The sequence below is a fragment of the Anabrus simplex genome, chromosome X, assembly GCF_040414725.1.
Source record: "Anabrus simplex isolate iqAnaSimp1 chromosome X, ASM4041472v1, whole genome shotgun sequence".
Lineage (NCBI taxonomy): Eukaryota > Metazoa > Arthropoda > Insecta > Orthoptera > Tettigoniidae > Anabrus > Anabrus simplex.
The window spans coordinates 209698126-209714913 of NC_090279.1; the positions used below are offsets into that span (position 1 = coordinate 209698126).

The following is a 16788-nucleotide window of genomic DNA, read 5'->3' on the forward strand; positions in this document are numbered from 1 at the left end:
TCCTATCCCATGGTCGCCATAAGACATATCTGTGTCGGTGCGACGTAAAACAAATAGCAAAAAAAAAAAAGATCTTCCTGAGAATTCTGCTCTCTCTGACTTCCAGTTTCTCCATCAGACCTCTTCGGTTCAATGAAAGACACTCAATGGCATACAGAGCTTCAGAGTGCGCGATATTCAATTTTGTTATAAGTATTCTTTGTCATTCGATAGGCCAGCTCCAACTTGTTGATTCTTCTTTTCCTGGGGGCATCTTAGAACTTTTCAGTTTGGCTAAATTCTTCATTACTACTCTTCACATCCATTGGTGCAAGTATCTTCCATAGTAGCCTAATATACGTGTCATTATAATTATTATCATTAGTAGTAGTACTGTATTGTACACTCAGTGGTGTAGTGTTAGCATGTCTATTTCGTACCCAGAAGCCTCCCGTTCGATTACCGGCAGGAACAGGATTCACTCAGTTTCGTGAGACCAACTGAGGAGTTATTTGATACGAGGGACGGCGAACTCGGTCGAGTAATACGGCTGAGAATATCGTTACGATGACCCAAACAGCAAAGGAGTGAAATTATCTGTGTTATTATGGTTTCTATTGACGGTCTGATCGTACTGTTCAATCTAATTCTATCCCAGGACAGTCACTTGGGTTGATTGTGAGAGACTTGCTCCATAACTGACGCTCCATCATACCTCTGGACTACTTGCAACAGAGAGAAGGTGAAGTTATTTTTCCTTCTCGAATTCTCCCACTTGCGTGGTGTCGCAATTTCCGTCAGTATCACCTTCCATCCCCCATGTTCCCAGAAGAGTCAATCGAGAGGAATAGACCGTATTATTATTACTGCAATAATTAATATTTCCTGTAATACTGATCTCATGGCTATCTGTAATCGAATCCCTTTTGCAGCTGCTCCTAATTTGAACCTTTGAGTGTGTCTGGAATTCTGAAAAGATAGGAAGTATAATTCCTGCCTCCCCTCCACTCATCTTGCGTAACGCGAGGCGCTGGGAATGCAGACATCGCCAATTAACATCTTATTAACACTTAAGATGACTCACTCATTCTCTACACCAAGATAATAATCGATGTACTTGTACGTAGTTCATAAAGAGATGATAATAATAATAATAATAATAATAATAATAATAATAATACGGTCAATACCGACGCAGAGGCAGACAGGAAATTGAACAATACACTAATATTCACAGTGACATTAGAATACGCAGGTTAAAGTTCTATAGACACATTCAAAGAATGCACCTAGACGGACTTACAAAACAAATAGTCGAATTCTACGAAAAGAGGAGCAACGCCGAAACAGACACAATGAAATGGATTGGCGAAATCAAAACGGATACGAAGCAGGTAGGAATTACACCAGCAGACGTTCAGAACCAGGTAATCTTCAGATCCAAAATTCACAAATAGCAAGTTCACCAAGTGAAAAGACGAAAAAAGAAAACTGAAACAACTTTGTCTGAAGACAGAAAGGAAGGCCACAGCAAAAGACAAAAATAATTACGGTCACAAACAGACGCCTCTAAGTAATCTCCATAGTTCTAATTCGCAAATATAAAATAACAATAATAATAGATCCAATTGGCTACCCGGCTCCTGCCATGTAGTTTTAAACTTGTATTCGAGAGATGGAGCGTTCCAATCCCACTCTCTGCAGCCCTCAAGATGCCCGGCTCCATGGCTAAATGTTTAGCGAGCTGGCCTTTGGTCACAGGGGTCCCGGGTTCGATTCCCGACAGGGTCTGGAATTTTAACCATAATTGGTTAATTCCTCTGGCATGGGGAATGGGTGTATGTGTCGTCTTCATCATCATTTCATCCTCATCACGATGCGCAGGTCGCCTACGGGAGTCAAATCAAAAGACCTGCACCAGGCCTCTCCGGAGACCACACGCTATTATTATTTAGCCCTCAAGATGATTTTCCGTGATTTCCCGTTTTCACACCAAACAAATGCAGGGAATGTGCCCTATTTAATACCTCCGTCACATTCTGCAGCGTTCTAGGACTTTCTCACTGTCCAAGCAAATCCTGATTTGACGCGACATTACACCAAATACTATTATTATACTATTATCAATAATACGTCGTAGTCCGGATTCTTGGTCCAATGGTGCCGTGGCCTTTGTTTCGGAAGGACCACGGTTCGATTCTTGGACGGGCCAGGGACTTCAACCACGTTTGGCTACTAGCTCGGGAGCTGGGTGTTTGCGATCGTCTTAATATAAAAACTACACATTACACTACAAAAAACACAGAAACACACAATGTAGAAGGCATCATCCAGATACAGTTAGCGTCAGAAAGGGCATCCGACCGTAAAACTAGGTTAACCAATATTACTGCCAGGAAAACTGAATCCAAGGAAAAGAAAACGAAATTAGAAACTGGATTTAAAAATTCGATGAGCAGACAGCCATATGGCGTCAAATTAAATGTCTGCACACGGTAGCTGAAGCCATAATATGTGACATACCGGCTGGACGTGGGTTGATCCAAAGCCACGTAAAGAATCTCGACACTTCTACATCGTTAATTTGTTCCATCGTGTTTTTAGGCTGCTTTTTTCTTATTATTTTCTCTCTCTACTTCCTGCCGTCGCCCCCACCCTCCCGTCGTGCTGCTCAGACTCCTTCACAACAATGGGGCGAGAGCTAGGGGGTGGGGGTGACTGCCGTTTTCTTAGAAAACTTCCCCCACTCCTCTCACACTTGCCACACTCGTAGGTTGTTCATTCATAAAACGTAGAGCAGGTACAGGGCCATTCAACACTCTCACTTGCCTCGTCTGGCGAAATGCATTCTTGTGTCCTCGGTCACGAGTTCGATTCTGGCCAAGGCCGCATAAAATATTTCGCCCTTATTAACTTCTGGCAGGACCTAGTGTTTACACTACACTATGTCTTCTAGTATAGGCTAGAGCAATTTTGTTACTTTCATAGATCTGTCTCTGTCTTATCCTTGGCTTTGACAATATGAAAGTGTCTGAGGTATGAGCGGTGCTAGTAATGCTATTCCTTCTGCAGCCAGTCCCTTCTAAGAATGATGTGAAAATGTTGCTCATAGGGCTGGTTGGTGTATGCATTTCAGTGGGCTTGGCAGACTGATATGTAACAGCAACTTCTGGCTCGGTGAGGAAAGCAACGGGAAACAACCTTACTCCTCATTTCCCTAGTACGCCTCTTGAGTGATGCCTAGGCCATTTATGAGAGCTGATGGCGGAGCTGTTGAGGATCCAACGAGCCTTAGGGCTGAAGACTGAACAAACAAACAAACATACATACATACATACATACATACATGATATGCCGTTTGAAACTCGAAAATGAGCAAGTCTGAACATCACACCAAATAAAATATGATAAGGAAAAACACGCGTGAAACCAGGAGTCTCGTAGCTCTGGCGACGATATGAATTCTCGTAAAAGTACAAGCTTTAATCTTCTGACTTTAAGCCTTTTTTCTTACAAGTTGTTTTAGGTCGCACCGACACAGATAGGTCTTATGGCGACTTTGGAACAGGGAAGGGCTAGGAGTGGAGATGAATCGGCCATGGCCTTACTTAAGGTACAGGCCCAGCATTTGCCTGGTGTGAAAATGCTGGGGCTGGTATTTTAAGCCTTATTATTGTTATTACTATTATTATTTCGTTTCATCCTCTGTGGGATACGTTGAATCGATCATTTCTCTGTGTGTTGTTCATTTCTTTGTGCCCAATATTTATTCATTCTTTCTGATCTTCGTTTCCTCTCATCTTCCGATATAATAGGTTTGGTTTTTAATGTAGATTTGTCTTGGAACCTTATATTTTCGTATTTAGTTATTACATTAGCTGTTCGATCGAATAATGAATTTTCTGTATTTTTAATTCTACTAGGTCATTTTAAGTTTTCTTTAAACCAGTTGGGCTTTGTTTTGTGGTTACGAAAGAAGTCAAAGATTCTGAGAAGATGACCCCAAAAACATATCCTTCTTTTTCGCATAGTATCATTCTTTTATGTATTATGTATTATCTTATTATCCTGAAATTTTGGTCCTATGATCTTTCTTAAAATGTTCCTTTCTTTTAGCTCGAATTAGTCGTGTTCTATTCCAGGTACAATGTTTCGACCATTTGCAGTCATCATCAGTTGAAATTCATGTTTATTGTTTCTGCTGCTTCTGGTTTAATCATTATTTTCTAATATTTGATTTTGGACCCCCATGAAAGGGATTTCTTGTTATACGTATCCTTTATTAGTTGGAAGTCCAGTTCAAGTTTATTTTTCCTAGATTCCATTGCTTTGCTGACCTATATAAACACTAAATGTATCACCAGTGATCTTTTACATGCTAGCATTGTACAACATGGATTCCTAAATGGTCGTTTTCCCGCCCTTAAAACACCCGACTAGGTTTGAACTGCAACCTTAGGATGCAGAAGATGGCACTCTGCCACTTATCCACAAAGCGTAGCTTTCAACGAAAGAATATGTTATAATCCAAACTTATATTACCACTAGTCAGTGGTCTTTCGAAAGGATCTGTAAAAAGATTTGCATAGTTCTTAGGGGTATGCCATATTCTCATATGTCCCGCACATGAAGCACATTGCAGTCTGCGAACGAACGACTTTCTTAACACGCATAAAGGGTTAACATTGCACATGTCTGCGCTAGAGAAAGAGCCAGCCAATATCGATAGGATACATGGCCTAGCCTATTTATCTTCTCCGTTGCACTGAACCTTAACAGAGAGATCAAGTTTCCCCGACAGAACACATGTGTGTGTATGTTATACACCGAACTGTATACAAACAGAGATGCTATGAAGTCATCTATTCAACGGTCCTGGATACACGTCCTATTAGCACATCCGTCACGTTCAGACTAGTAAAAATACTGATGGAACCTCCTTCAAGCACTCAGTGTCTTGGCATTGTGTTCTGAATGCAATCTAAGAGCTTAGCGACTTGGTTATGTGGTACGTATAGGAATAATAATGATAATAATAATAATAATAATAATAATAATAATAACGGCATTACGACACAGTCATAAAACAGTCCTTTACGCAAGCGAAACATTGGCATTCAACAGAAAACAAGAACTTGAAGAAAACAAACAAGAAGAGAAGAAGATCATTAGTAAAATCTTAAGAATGAAATGCTTACAGGTTACAATCAATCAAAACAAAATAAAAATTCTCAAACATCGAAATTGGCATTAGTAAAAGCTGAATTAAATTATTCGGTCATCTCACTAGATTACCAGAAAATCTTTTAACAAAACGGATAATAGATTATGTAACCTCGCTGAAGAACTCAACACCCTGGCTTAACGAACTTCGAAAGGATCTCAAAAACGCAAACGTAAGATCAACAGACATTCAAGAAAGAGACGTCTTTAGACACAAAGCAAACAATTGGGAAGCTACATCAGAGCAACCAGTACAAAAACAGTATAGACCAAAGTGGTCGGTAGAACGTAAACAAGTCTTCTCAGAAAGAAAGCCTATTCCAACGATAAGAAAAACCCACAGAAGAATTGACTAAGTTATTTGCTTAACGTCTTCCAATACTGGGAGAATTCACTACTACTACTACTACTACTACTACTACTACTACTACTACTAATAATAATAATAATAATAATAATAATAATAATAATAATAATAATAATAATTTCTCTGTTGGATGATCTATATCTGAGTTTTAATTAATTTTGCCGGGTAAACACCACATGTGTCGGTCCCTCTCCATGCAGACATTGTACACCATCGATTTTTGAATGGACGTTTCCCCGCCCTTAAAAAATTAGACTAGGTTTATACTCTGACGGCAACCCTGAAGCCGGGACGAGTGGTTAAGACAAAAAATAAGCACAAGGCATAATTCGGGCATCTCGGCTTCTCCAAACGCTGTAAAAGCAGTTAGTGGTACGTACAAGTGACGACATTATTTTTTACTATTTTTTGTGTCAGACAAATCACGACTTTATGTATCCTTGTCGCCAAAAGCTTACTATATGTTAGCGTGACATTAAAAAGTAAAAGCAAGCTTTGTTGTAGATACCTTGGGTGAGTCGAAATGCGGTATCGATTTTTTTCATCCAACCGTAAAAGAATCACATCGGCAGTGTCACAAGGAAACAAAGTGTGATGGCCTACAACGTCCTAAGCCTCTAAAACGTATCTACAATAAAATTACACTGACTGAATATTGTTGCTCTTGAGGTGTGCGCTTTGTCTTTTCTGGTGTCACTTGTCTCCGCTAGATGGCATTACGGCTGCAATTACAAAAATAATCTGTCTAACGTGTACACAAGGGCTAAAGTTTAGTAACCATATTTATTTCGATGTGGTAAATAGTTTATAGTCTCTAACGACAATATGCGCTTCGTTTCTTCGAGGACAATCCAAGTACAGGTCTGGATAACAAACCACGGGAGTCTGGGAGCAGCTATTAGAGCACGTACTAAATTTTTAAGCGAGTGACTTATCGAACGTCCGCTTGTTTCTTCCCTACATCCCTCTCCTACTTCTAGCGATGTCCACTGGGAGTTCTCCCAACAGTGGTACGAACATTTTGTGTATGGGGGATATGCAAATACTGCAACCGCTTTTTGTTCCGCGTCTCGTAAGGCAGCGAGGGGGTGTGCAAAGGGTCATTCCTCAGCGTGAGGGAAACATTGGAGGGACGTTCGTTCAGGTAATGCAAGAGAAGGATTGCTCCACCCTTGAAATGAAACTATGTAGAGGAAAAGTGCTAAACACTCACGATGTGCGACCTTAAAGGCATCTGGACGTGAGAAGTCATCAGTAGACATCGGACTTATACGCAAATGTACATTTTGTTTTCCGATATGTGGACCTCCAAAACCGACAAGTAAGTGTGTTTGAAGGTGAAATTGGATTAATTATTAAGTTTCATAATGCTTGCATATATGTTACATTAGTGCATAGACTTCAAATTTCGTCGCCATAAGACCTATCTGTGTCGGTGCGACGTAAAGCCCCTAGCAAAAAAAAAAACCTTCAAATTTCGGATTTATTTTGTATGTTTTTGACGTTTATTATGCACAATTTAACATGCTTTACAAGCAGTATTCAACAAAACGTAAAATAATGAAATGAAATGGCGTATGGCTTTTAGTGCCACGAGTGTCCGTGGACAAGTTTGGCTCGCCAGGTGCAGGTCGTGATGAGGATGATGATGAAGACAACACGTACACCCAGTCCCCGTGCCAGAGAAATTAACCAATTATGGTTAAAATTCCCGACCCTGCCGGGAATCGAACCCGGAATCCCTGTGGCCAAAGGCCAGCACGCTAACCATTTAGCCATGGAGGCGGACACGTAAAGTAATTAATGTCGCGAACTCTTTCGGCAATGAAACTGTTCAAAGGGAACTGGCACTTATCAAGAAACACTTACAAATCATACCAGAATCAATGAAGAAGCTAGAAACAGGTGTGTTGCGTCCTCGTGATTCGCCAGACATCATGGAGAACGTAAAGCGTGAAATGGAAAGTATCCCAGGAAACCTCGGATTCCGTCTGCAAACAAAAATATCGTGATGTCCTTAAACGAAACCCGGGCTAGCATACCAACTCAATAAAGATACCTACAATAAAAAGAATATCTCAAGCAAAACTAAAATCAAACACTACAACACAGTAATCAAACCAGAGAGTTTGTATGCCACAGAAAGAATGTTCTCTACGAAAACTGGTGAAATAGAAGAGATAGAGAAAAAATAAAGGAAAATAATGAGGAAAATTTGGGGATCAATGAAAACAAAGGAAGGAGAGTTTAGAGATAGGAGGAATAAAGATCTATAGAAGGATGAAGAAAATAAAAGGCTGTTAGACACGATCAGCAAGAGGAGAATTAAAGTGTTTGGTCACAAAACGAGTGTTTAACCAGGTTTATAAGAGCAAGAATGGCAACCAGTGGATCCAAGGAGGAAAGAACAGATATGACAGAGATAGGAATAACAGATGATGCAATACAAGACAAAAAAACTTTCAGAAGATTGATATAAAACTTCAAGGGTTTCCAGGAGAAGCAAAAGATGAAAGGTAATAATAACATCTGGACACGAGAAAGGAAACGGCAAAGTGAAGGGATGAAGAACTATTGAAAGTCAAGAAAAGAAGGATTAAGATGAATGATGTGGGTGAACCGCGTGTGTCTAATAAAGGAATGTTACGTTTGCATTTCATACAAGTGTTTAACCCTGGAACTGGAATATTCGACATGTTCATTTTTTCTCGTAATACCCTCATTTCTTCAACAGATGTCATGAGAGTCTCCTTCTTGTTGTTCTCGATGTTCACAGCAGCAGTGTGTTCAGTTTCATTCATATTTACTACCTCTTTGGGCGCAATTTCAAATAAATAAATAAATAAATAAATAAATGAGTGCAGTTTTCCGACGATCTGTTTCAGCCCCATTTTGTAGTGTTTGCAAACAAACTTTCACGGACTCAGCATAATTTTATTTCATTTTATTTGGTAGTTATTTACTTATTTATATATATTGCTATTTGATTGATTATATACATTTTTAGTGCAGCGTGTGTCTAAATATGGAATCTTCACTTCATTACGGAAAATTAGCAAATAAGAAATTTGTTAGAAGATGAAAGTGACGCATCTGACACAGATTCAAAGTCAGATTTGGAATTTTTAGCAGTTATTTCTCCACATCAATATCGGAAAGTGAAAATTGATGACGAACCTCCCGTAAAGCAACCAACCTATCATAACACCGTGGTCTAAAGTCACACCTCCAAATGATTGCATGCCAGTACATTTTCCGTAATATTTTTGACAATCTGTATATCTCAGTTTTTTTTGACATGTTCAAGATTTTGTACATATGATAGAACGTTTTATTATTATTATTTTGAACTTAGGAATTACACTTTTTGAATAGACTTTACATTTTTCTAGTTAAAACGTTTATGTAATTTCGAGTCATAAAGACAATTCTCAGTGTAGTAGCTTTACGTAGATATATATAAAACTTCGTAGTTTTATTTCATATCTTGCGGATATTTTGTATTGTATTTAGACAAATAAAAGCTGCCACCGCAGAAATTAACATTGCCAGTTCCAGAGTTAACATTATGAAAAGAAGTGCGTACTTAAATGCGTATTTAACCACTTTTTGCAGCATAGTTGCATGGTTATATTGGTGATCTATACAACATATAAATCCCATGTGTAGTCATCAGATATGGTAGCACCACTGTCAATCCCCCTCCGGTGCTTCAGTTAAAAATGTTCCCTATAACTGTACTTCAGATTATGGATAGAAGAAGCCCATATCATCCACTTTTTCAGGAGCATTGACGGACTGCACCGAGATGCTTTATTAGCTTTTGAGTCTGTAAGACGGAAGAAACTCCGTATCATGTTCCAAATCTTCTGGTGAAAATTAGCAAACCTTTTTGTAAATGGTAGGAAAGGAAATAAAAGAACTTGTTTTGTCGGCTCCCTAACAGAGGTCGTGTTGGATCAGAGACCTCGTGTTCTGGATGAAGCTCTGGACTGTTGATAACAGTTGGTGACCGCCTTCCTTCTACTATTGATTTCAATAATGTGACGTAATTGCTGTGATGAAACATGGGGACGGAGCTGATATAGGGAGGGAAGCGAGAAAAATAACGAAAGAAATCGATCATTTATTGCGCCGCAGATGATGATGTTGCTTTCCTAAACAATACCGCACTGTGAAAAACAAATAAGCTTTTAGTGGAAAAATTAAACCAGCGGATTTCAATTGTCAGAGGTCTTCCTCTCGACTTCTTAGGTGGAGAATTAGGATTACTAACTTCAGTATCACGAGTCAGACTGGACGAGCAGAATACTCTTCTCTACTAACCACAAGACCGTCAACTAAAGAGAGAGAATTCAGCAACTGTAACTATTTTTAAAACATTAAATTACTTATTCTAACACATAATATATAGCGCTAACGTGTATGTTCACAAAATTCAAGCTCTTAAACCAGAGGGAGTTAAAAGGTGCGGTTTGTACCTAAATCTTCCAAATCATCACAATGGTACAGAAAAAATCCTGCATTTCTTGAAAATTCAACGGAAATAGATTTATTTTCAAGATCAAATCCTTAAATGATTACTCCAATAATTAATGGTGGTGGCTTATTCTAAGCCGCAATACATTCTGTACTTAGCAGGTTGCTAAGCGACCAACACTTTCAATAATGATTACTACCTGTCAAGCCAGAGAGTATGCACTTCCCCTGATGATGGAAGAATACTATTCTCTGATAGATACTCTTTGATTCTCTGACCTCCCCCAGCTTCTGAATATACTCAACAGATGGCAGAACGTTTCTAATAACTTACATGCTGGTTAGAGAAAACAGTCTACGTACGTACTGAAGTATCAAGTCGACTGGCCTTCTGTATGACCATTAATAAAACGCAGGGACAAACCTTTGAAAAAGTGGGTGTCTACTTACCCGAACCCAGTATACAGCCACGGTCAATTGTATGATGCACTATCTCGGGCAAGATCGTTTGAAAATGTTAAGATCCAGATACGGCTGAATGGTGGAAGCACAGTGAATATTGTGTGGAAAGAAGTGTTATAAACCAAATTGCGAATGAATAAGTTATTATTACCGGTATTAAGTGTTCATGAAAAATTTGAAAAACAATATGACTCCGACAGGCGCATCAAGACGAGTTATCTGACCTATTTATAACGAATAATGCGGAACAGTACGGGTCCAATAGTACATTATATTCCACTTAACAAAATAATAATAATAATAATAATAATAATAATAATAATAATAATAATAACAACATGCCATCCTTAAAGCAACTGGCATAGATAACAAGACATTACAATTAATAAAAGAGACCCTAACAAACACACACTCAAAGGTTAAGTTCATGCGTAAGATATCAGGACACTTTGAAGTCAAGAGAAGCGGTAGACAAGGAGGTTTCTTATCCCCATTTCAGTTCAGTTGTGTCCTGGACAAGGTCATCAAAGCATGGGAAAAAGTACTCGCAGGAAAAGGCATTAAGGATCAAATAAGGATAGGATACAAGAAAGAAAACATCGTTATCACATAAATAGTTCGTTGGGAGCTACATTTTTCAGGTGTGTATATACCGTTGCAAACTTTTTTTTTATGGTCAACATTTATTCCGCACATATTTGTGCAGGAGGAAAAGAACTGTTCGCCTTTCCAATTATAAAACTCCTGACTTTGATCTCCCCATGCACATCCCTAATAAGAATTATAAATAGAAGTTATTAACTATCGGAATGATCGCGTATGTCAGAAATAATTGATTTCTGGGTTAAGAAATCACAGCAGCTGTCATATAGAGCACTCTCACAGCTTGCAATGGTAGACCCGTCATTATCCAATCCCCGATGCGATTGGACGGAATGTTTCTTGCTAGCCCGTGCAGGCCGCCTCGTCCGCTAGCTTTTTGTGTCCTCTACACTCACACAGTCCATGCTGTTTATCAATACATAACCCCAGCATCGATTATCCCAGCAAACTCGACGGTCCACAGTAATTTCTATCTGTTTACCCACAGACTCGACATTCCGTATTGGTTCCTCTTCCTACGTGCCGATACGTATCATGTCCAATATTATATTAGCGGGCTACCACGATTTGTAGGCGAGGGTTAGGTGAGCTGTGGGTCAAGTTTCCCCTTCATCAGGAAAACTACCAAACGCTTTGGTTCCCTCTTTAAATGTATACGTAAATGTTTGAATCATTGCGTTTCATTAAACCGCTCTCGAAACAAGTCTGCATTTTTGTCATCTAGGTATTCCTGACCCAGTTTCTATTGTCTTAGTACTATCTCGTATTAAGATACTACTCTGTGACTGTGTTAGCACTGTCTGTATCATGACACAATGTGTGATGCTACTCTGTGACTGTGTTAGTACTGTCTGTATCATGACACAATGTGTGATGCTACTCTGTGACTGTGTTAGCACTGTCTGTATCATGACACAATGTGTGATGCTACTCTGTGACTGTGTTAGTACTGTCTGTATCATGACACAATGTGTGATGCTACTCTGTGACTGTGTTAGTACTGTCTGTATCATGACACAATGTGTGATGCTACTCTGTGACTGTGTTAGTACTGTCTGTATCATGACACAATGTGTGATGCTACTCTGTGACTGTGTTAGTACTGTCTGTATCATGACACAATGTGTGATGCTACTCTGTGACTGTGTTAGCACTGTCTGTATCATGACACAATGTGTGGTACTACTCTGTGACTGTGTTAGTACTGTCTGTATCATGACACAAGGTGTGGTACTACTCTGTGACTGTGTTAGTACTGTCTGTATCATGACACAAGGCGTGGTACTACTCTGTGACTGTGTTAGTACTGTCTGTATCATGACACAAGGTGTGGTTCTAAGTTGTGACTGTGTTAGTACTGTCTGTATCATGACACAATGTGTGATGCTACTCTGTGACTGTGTTAGCACTGTCTGTATCATGACACAATGTGTGGTACTACTCTGTGACTGTGTTAGTACTGTCTGTATCATGACACAAGGTGTGGTTCTAAGTTGTGACTGTGTTAGTACTGTCTGTATCATGACACAATGTGTGATGCTACTCTGTGACTGTGTCAGTACTGTCTGTATCATGACACAATGTGTGATGCTACTCTGTGACTGTGTTAGTACTGTCTGTATCATGACACAAGGTGTGGTACTACTCTGTGACTGTGTTAGTACTGTCTGTATCATGACACAAGGTGTGATGCTACTCTGTGACTGTGTTAGTACTGTCTGTATCATGACACAAGGTGTGGTACTACTCTGTGACTGTGGTAGTACTGTCTGCATCATGACACAAGGTGTGGTACTACTTTGTGATTGTGTTAGTACTGTCTGTAGCATGGCACAAGGTGTGGTACTACTCTGTGACTGTGTTAGTACTGTCCATATCATGACACAAGGTGTGGTACTACTCTGTGACTGTGTTAGTACTGTCTGCATCATGACACAAGGTGTGGTACTACTTTGTGATTGTGTTAGTACTGTCTGTATCATGACACAAGGTGTGATACTACTCTGTGACTGTGTTAGTACTGTCTGTATCATGACACAATGTGTGATGCTACTCTGTGACTGTGTTAGTACTGTCTGTATCATGACACAATGTGTGATGCTACTCTGTGACTGTGTTAGTACTGTCTGTATCATGACACAATGTGTGATGCTACTCTGTGACTGTGTTAGTACTGTCTGTACCATGACACAATGTGTGATGCTACTCTGTGACTGTGTCAGTACTGTCTGTATCATGACACAAGGTGTGGTACTACTCTGTGACTGTGTCAGTACTGTCTGTATCATGACACAAGGTGTGGTACTACTCTGTGACTGTGTTAGTACTGTCTGTATCATGACACAATGTGTGATGCTACTCTGTGACTGTGTCAGTACTGTCTGTATCATGACACAAGGTGTGGTACTACTCTGTGACTGTGTTAGTACTGTCTGTATCATGACACAATGTGTGATGCTACTCTGTGACTGTGTTAGTACTGTCTGTATTGTGACACAAGGTGTGGTTACTCTGTGACTGTGTTAGTACTGTCTGTATCATGACACAAGGTGTGGTACTACTCTGTGACTGTGTTAGTACTGTCTGTATCATGACACAATGTGTGATGCTACTTTGTGACTGTGTTAGTACTGTCTGTATCATGACACAAGGTGTGGTACTACTCTGTGACTGTGTTAGTACTGTCTGTATCATGACACAATGTGTGATGCTACTCTGTGACTGTGTTAGCACTGTCTGTATCATGACACAATGTGTGATGCTACTCTGTGACTGTGTTAGTACTGTCTGTATCATGACACAAGGTGTGGTGCTACTCTGTGACTGTGTTAGTACTGTCTGTATCATGACACAATGTGTGATGCTACTTTGTGACTGTGTTAGTACTGTCTGTATCATGACACAAGGTGTGGTACTACTCTGTGACTGTGTTAGTACTGTCTGTATCATGACACAATGTGTGATGCTACTCTGTGACTGTGTCAGTACTGTCTGTATCATGACACAATGTGTGATGCTACTCTGTGACTGTGTTAGTACTGTCTGTATCATGACACAAGGTGTGGTACTACTCTGTGACTGTGTTAGTACTACCTGCATCGTGACACGAGATGTGGTTCCACGTTGTCGTTGTTTTAGAACTGTTACAGGGGGCGGGAGTCTTAGTGTAGCCCTGCCTAAGACACGCTAGTATGTATTCTCCTTTGCAATATTACATGGAATGTCAATGTAGTACTTGGATAGAAATTGAACATTTCCTGCCTATTGATTGATTGATTGATTGATTGATTGATTGATTGATTGATTGATTGATTGATTGATTGATTGATTGATTGATTGATTGATTGATTACTGAACTGTGAAGAAGGAAGGTGTCACGGTTTAACGAAACCAACCCATTTGAACTGCTATGTCAGTTTATGCCAGTGCATGGCAAGTAATATTATTATCTTAATTTTTGGGGAATAATTTAAGGTTTCGTTTCCTTATTTTTTGTGTAGAAATGTGAATTCCCAGAATTAATTCTTATTTATTTTCTTCTCCTTAGGTCTTTGACAAATCGTACAATGTAAGTAGACAATACCTTCTACATATTTTTAGCTATAATACTCTACCAAGACTAAAATTTGAAAGAAATTTGATAGTCTCGAAAATTTGTCATTAAATCGCCTCTAAAAACCAACCTCACCGAGGAAGTGAGTGATTTAAAGTTTATACGGAATGAGATGTGTTCCTTTCACATAAGAACTACCTTTTTTTAACTGGCATGTATGCGATGTGCCATATTATTATGAACGTGGATTGCTTATAATATTATAGCACCGGTTTAAAAAATGCACAACGAAACAATATACAACAAAATTCATGAAAAGAAAATATTACAAGGAAAGCGTCCTTACATTAAGTTATAGCAATCGACAGGAAGAAGTTGGTGGTTAGTTGCTTTACGTCGCACCGACACAGATAGGTCTTATGGCGACGATGGGACAGGGAAGGGCTAGGAGTGGGAAGGAAGCGGCCGTGGGCTTAATTAAGGTACAGCCCCAGCATTTGCCTGGTGTGAAAATGGGAAACCACGGAAAACCATTTTCAGGGCTGCGACAGTGGGGTTCGAACCCACGATCTACCGAATACTGGATACTGGCCGCAATTAACAGGAAGAAGAACTGTGAGTTGTCAGAAGGAAACACACAAGCAAAGGAGATTGATTCTGGAAGGAGTAGGCTCTACGAACCGTGCTTTAAACATCCAGGCTACTGGAGAGGAGAAATATAGCATTCCGCTCAGAAATTTGAAGATGATTGGGCTACTGTCCGGTGCAACATGAGCCATATCTAAATTGTGCGAGAAATTCTTTCGGGGTTTTGGAATTGGTGTGCTGAAACTAAAAGAAAGTTCCATTGTTATTCTCAGGGACACTCTCCTAATCGTAAATCACCACGTGTATAGTGAGTACGACAAATTGCAAATGAAATACATATTTCAACTTAGGGATAGCTGCTTTTTTGAGGGAATCTTGAAAAAAAATATTAAAAAATAAATAATAGGCGCATTAATTCAAAATATTATTGACGAACTTATTACTGAATTCTCTCTCTCTCTCTCTCTCAAAACACGGAACTTTCATGAAACGAAAGAAGAACAAAGAAAGAAATATATGAAAACAAGAAACAAAAATGTACGCCTCTATGGTGTACTGGTTAGTATGATTACTTGCCACCTCGGGAGGCCCGGTTTCGTTTCCCGGCTCCACCACGAAATTTGAATAGTGCTACGAGGGCTGGAACGAGGTCCACTCAGCTTCCGAAGAACAACTGAGTAGAGATGGGTTCGATTATCAACTCAGCTATCCTCAAAGGAGTTTCCGTGGTTTCCCACTTCTCCTCCAGGCAAATGTCGGAGTGTTACCGAACGTAATGCCACGGCCGCTTCCTTCCCTCTCCCTTCCAATCTTCCCATCCCTCCACAAGGCCCCTGTTCAGCATAGCTGGTGAGGCCGCCTGGGCGAGGCACTGGTCTTCCTTCCCGGTCGTATCCTTCCGACCTACAGTTTCCAGCTCCACGACATTGCCCTTGAGGCAGTAGAGGTGGTGTCCCTCGCTGAGTCCGAGAGAAAAACCGACCCTGAATGGTAAACATATTAAGAAAGAGAGAAAGAGAGAAGAAAAAAATCCACGACAATTGAAAATTACTTGGGAGCAGCCTAACATAATTATTAGAAGCAATAGTAAAGAAATCAGTATGACATTTACGGAAAATGAGTTACTCCAATTACAACGTAGTCGTCCATAAATTTACTAAGAATGTACAAAATATAACTTCAAATATTTCATTAAAAATCAATGTATCATAAATATCACAAGAAAACAAATTCACAGGTAACTAAGATATTTACAGTACAACAACACTGCAATTTTCATCAGGCGAGGCGGTACAATGAATTACTACTAGATTAACATTTTAAATACAACACAAACACATGGAAACCTACACACAACTTACAGGATGCCGAAGAAATTTCCTGAAGCATCTTCTCTTTTCGGTTCTAGGCCTGCTGCAGGTAATACAATACAATAATCAATTCCCAGGTTTAGAAAATAATATATATATCATAGTCTGTTTTCTGCAGTCTACTGTTTACTTTTAAAGGACTAATAATTTCTTTACGTACATTT

At 39.6% G+C, this 16788-nt stretch overlaps 1 protein-coding gene across 9 annotated transcripts in view; it reads left to right on the forward strand.

Annotated features, from left to right (window-relative positions):
* LOC136886379 (homeobox protein cut) overlaps positions 1-16788 on the forward strand; it is a 473229-nt gene that overhangs the window by 315884 nt on the left and 140557 nt on the right. For 7 of the 9 annotated variants that reach the window (XM_067159126.2, XM_067159128.2, XM_067159131.2 and 4 more), the window contains one exon: positions 14661-14681. The exons of the other annotated variants lie outside the window; for them this stretch is intronic. In XM_067159126.2, the coding sequence (XP_067015227.2) occupies positions 14661-14681 (21 nt within the window). The remainder of the gene's footprint in view (positions 1-14660; positions 14682-16788) is intronic. 9 annotated transcript variants of the gene reach the window in all.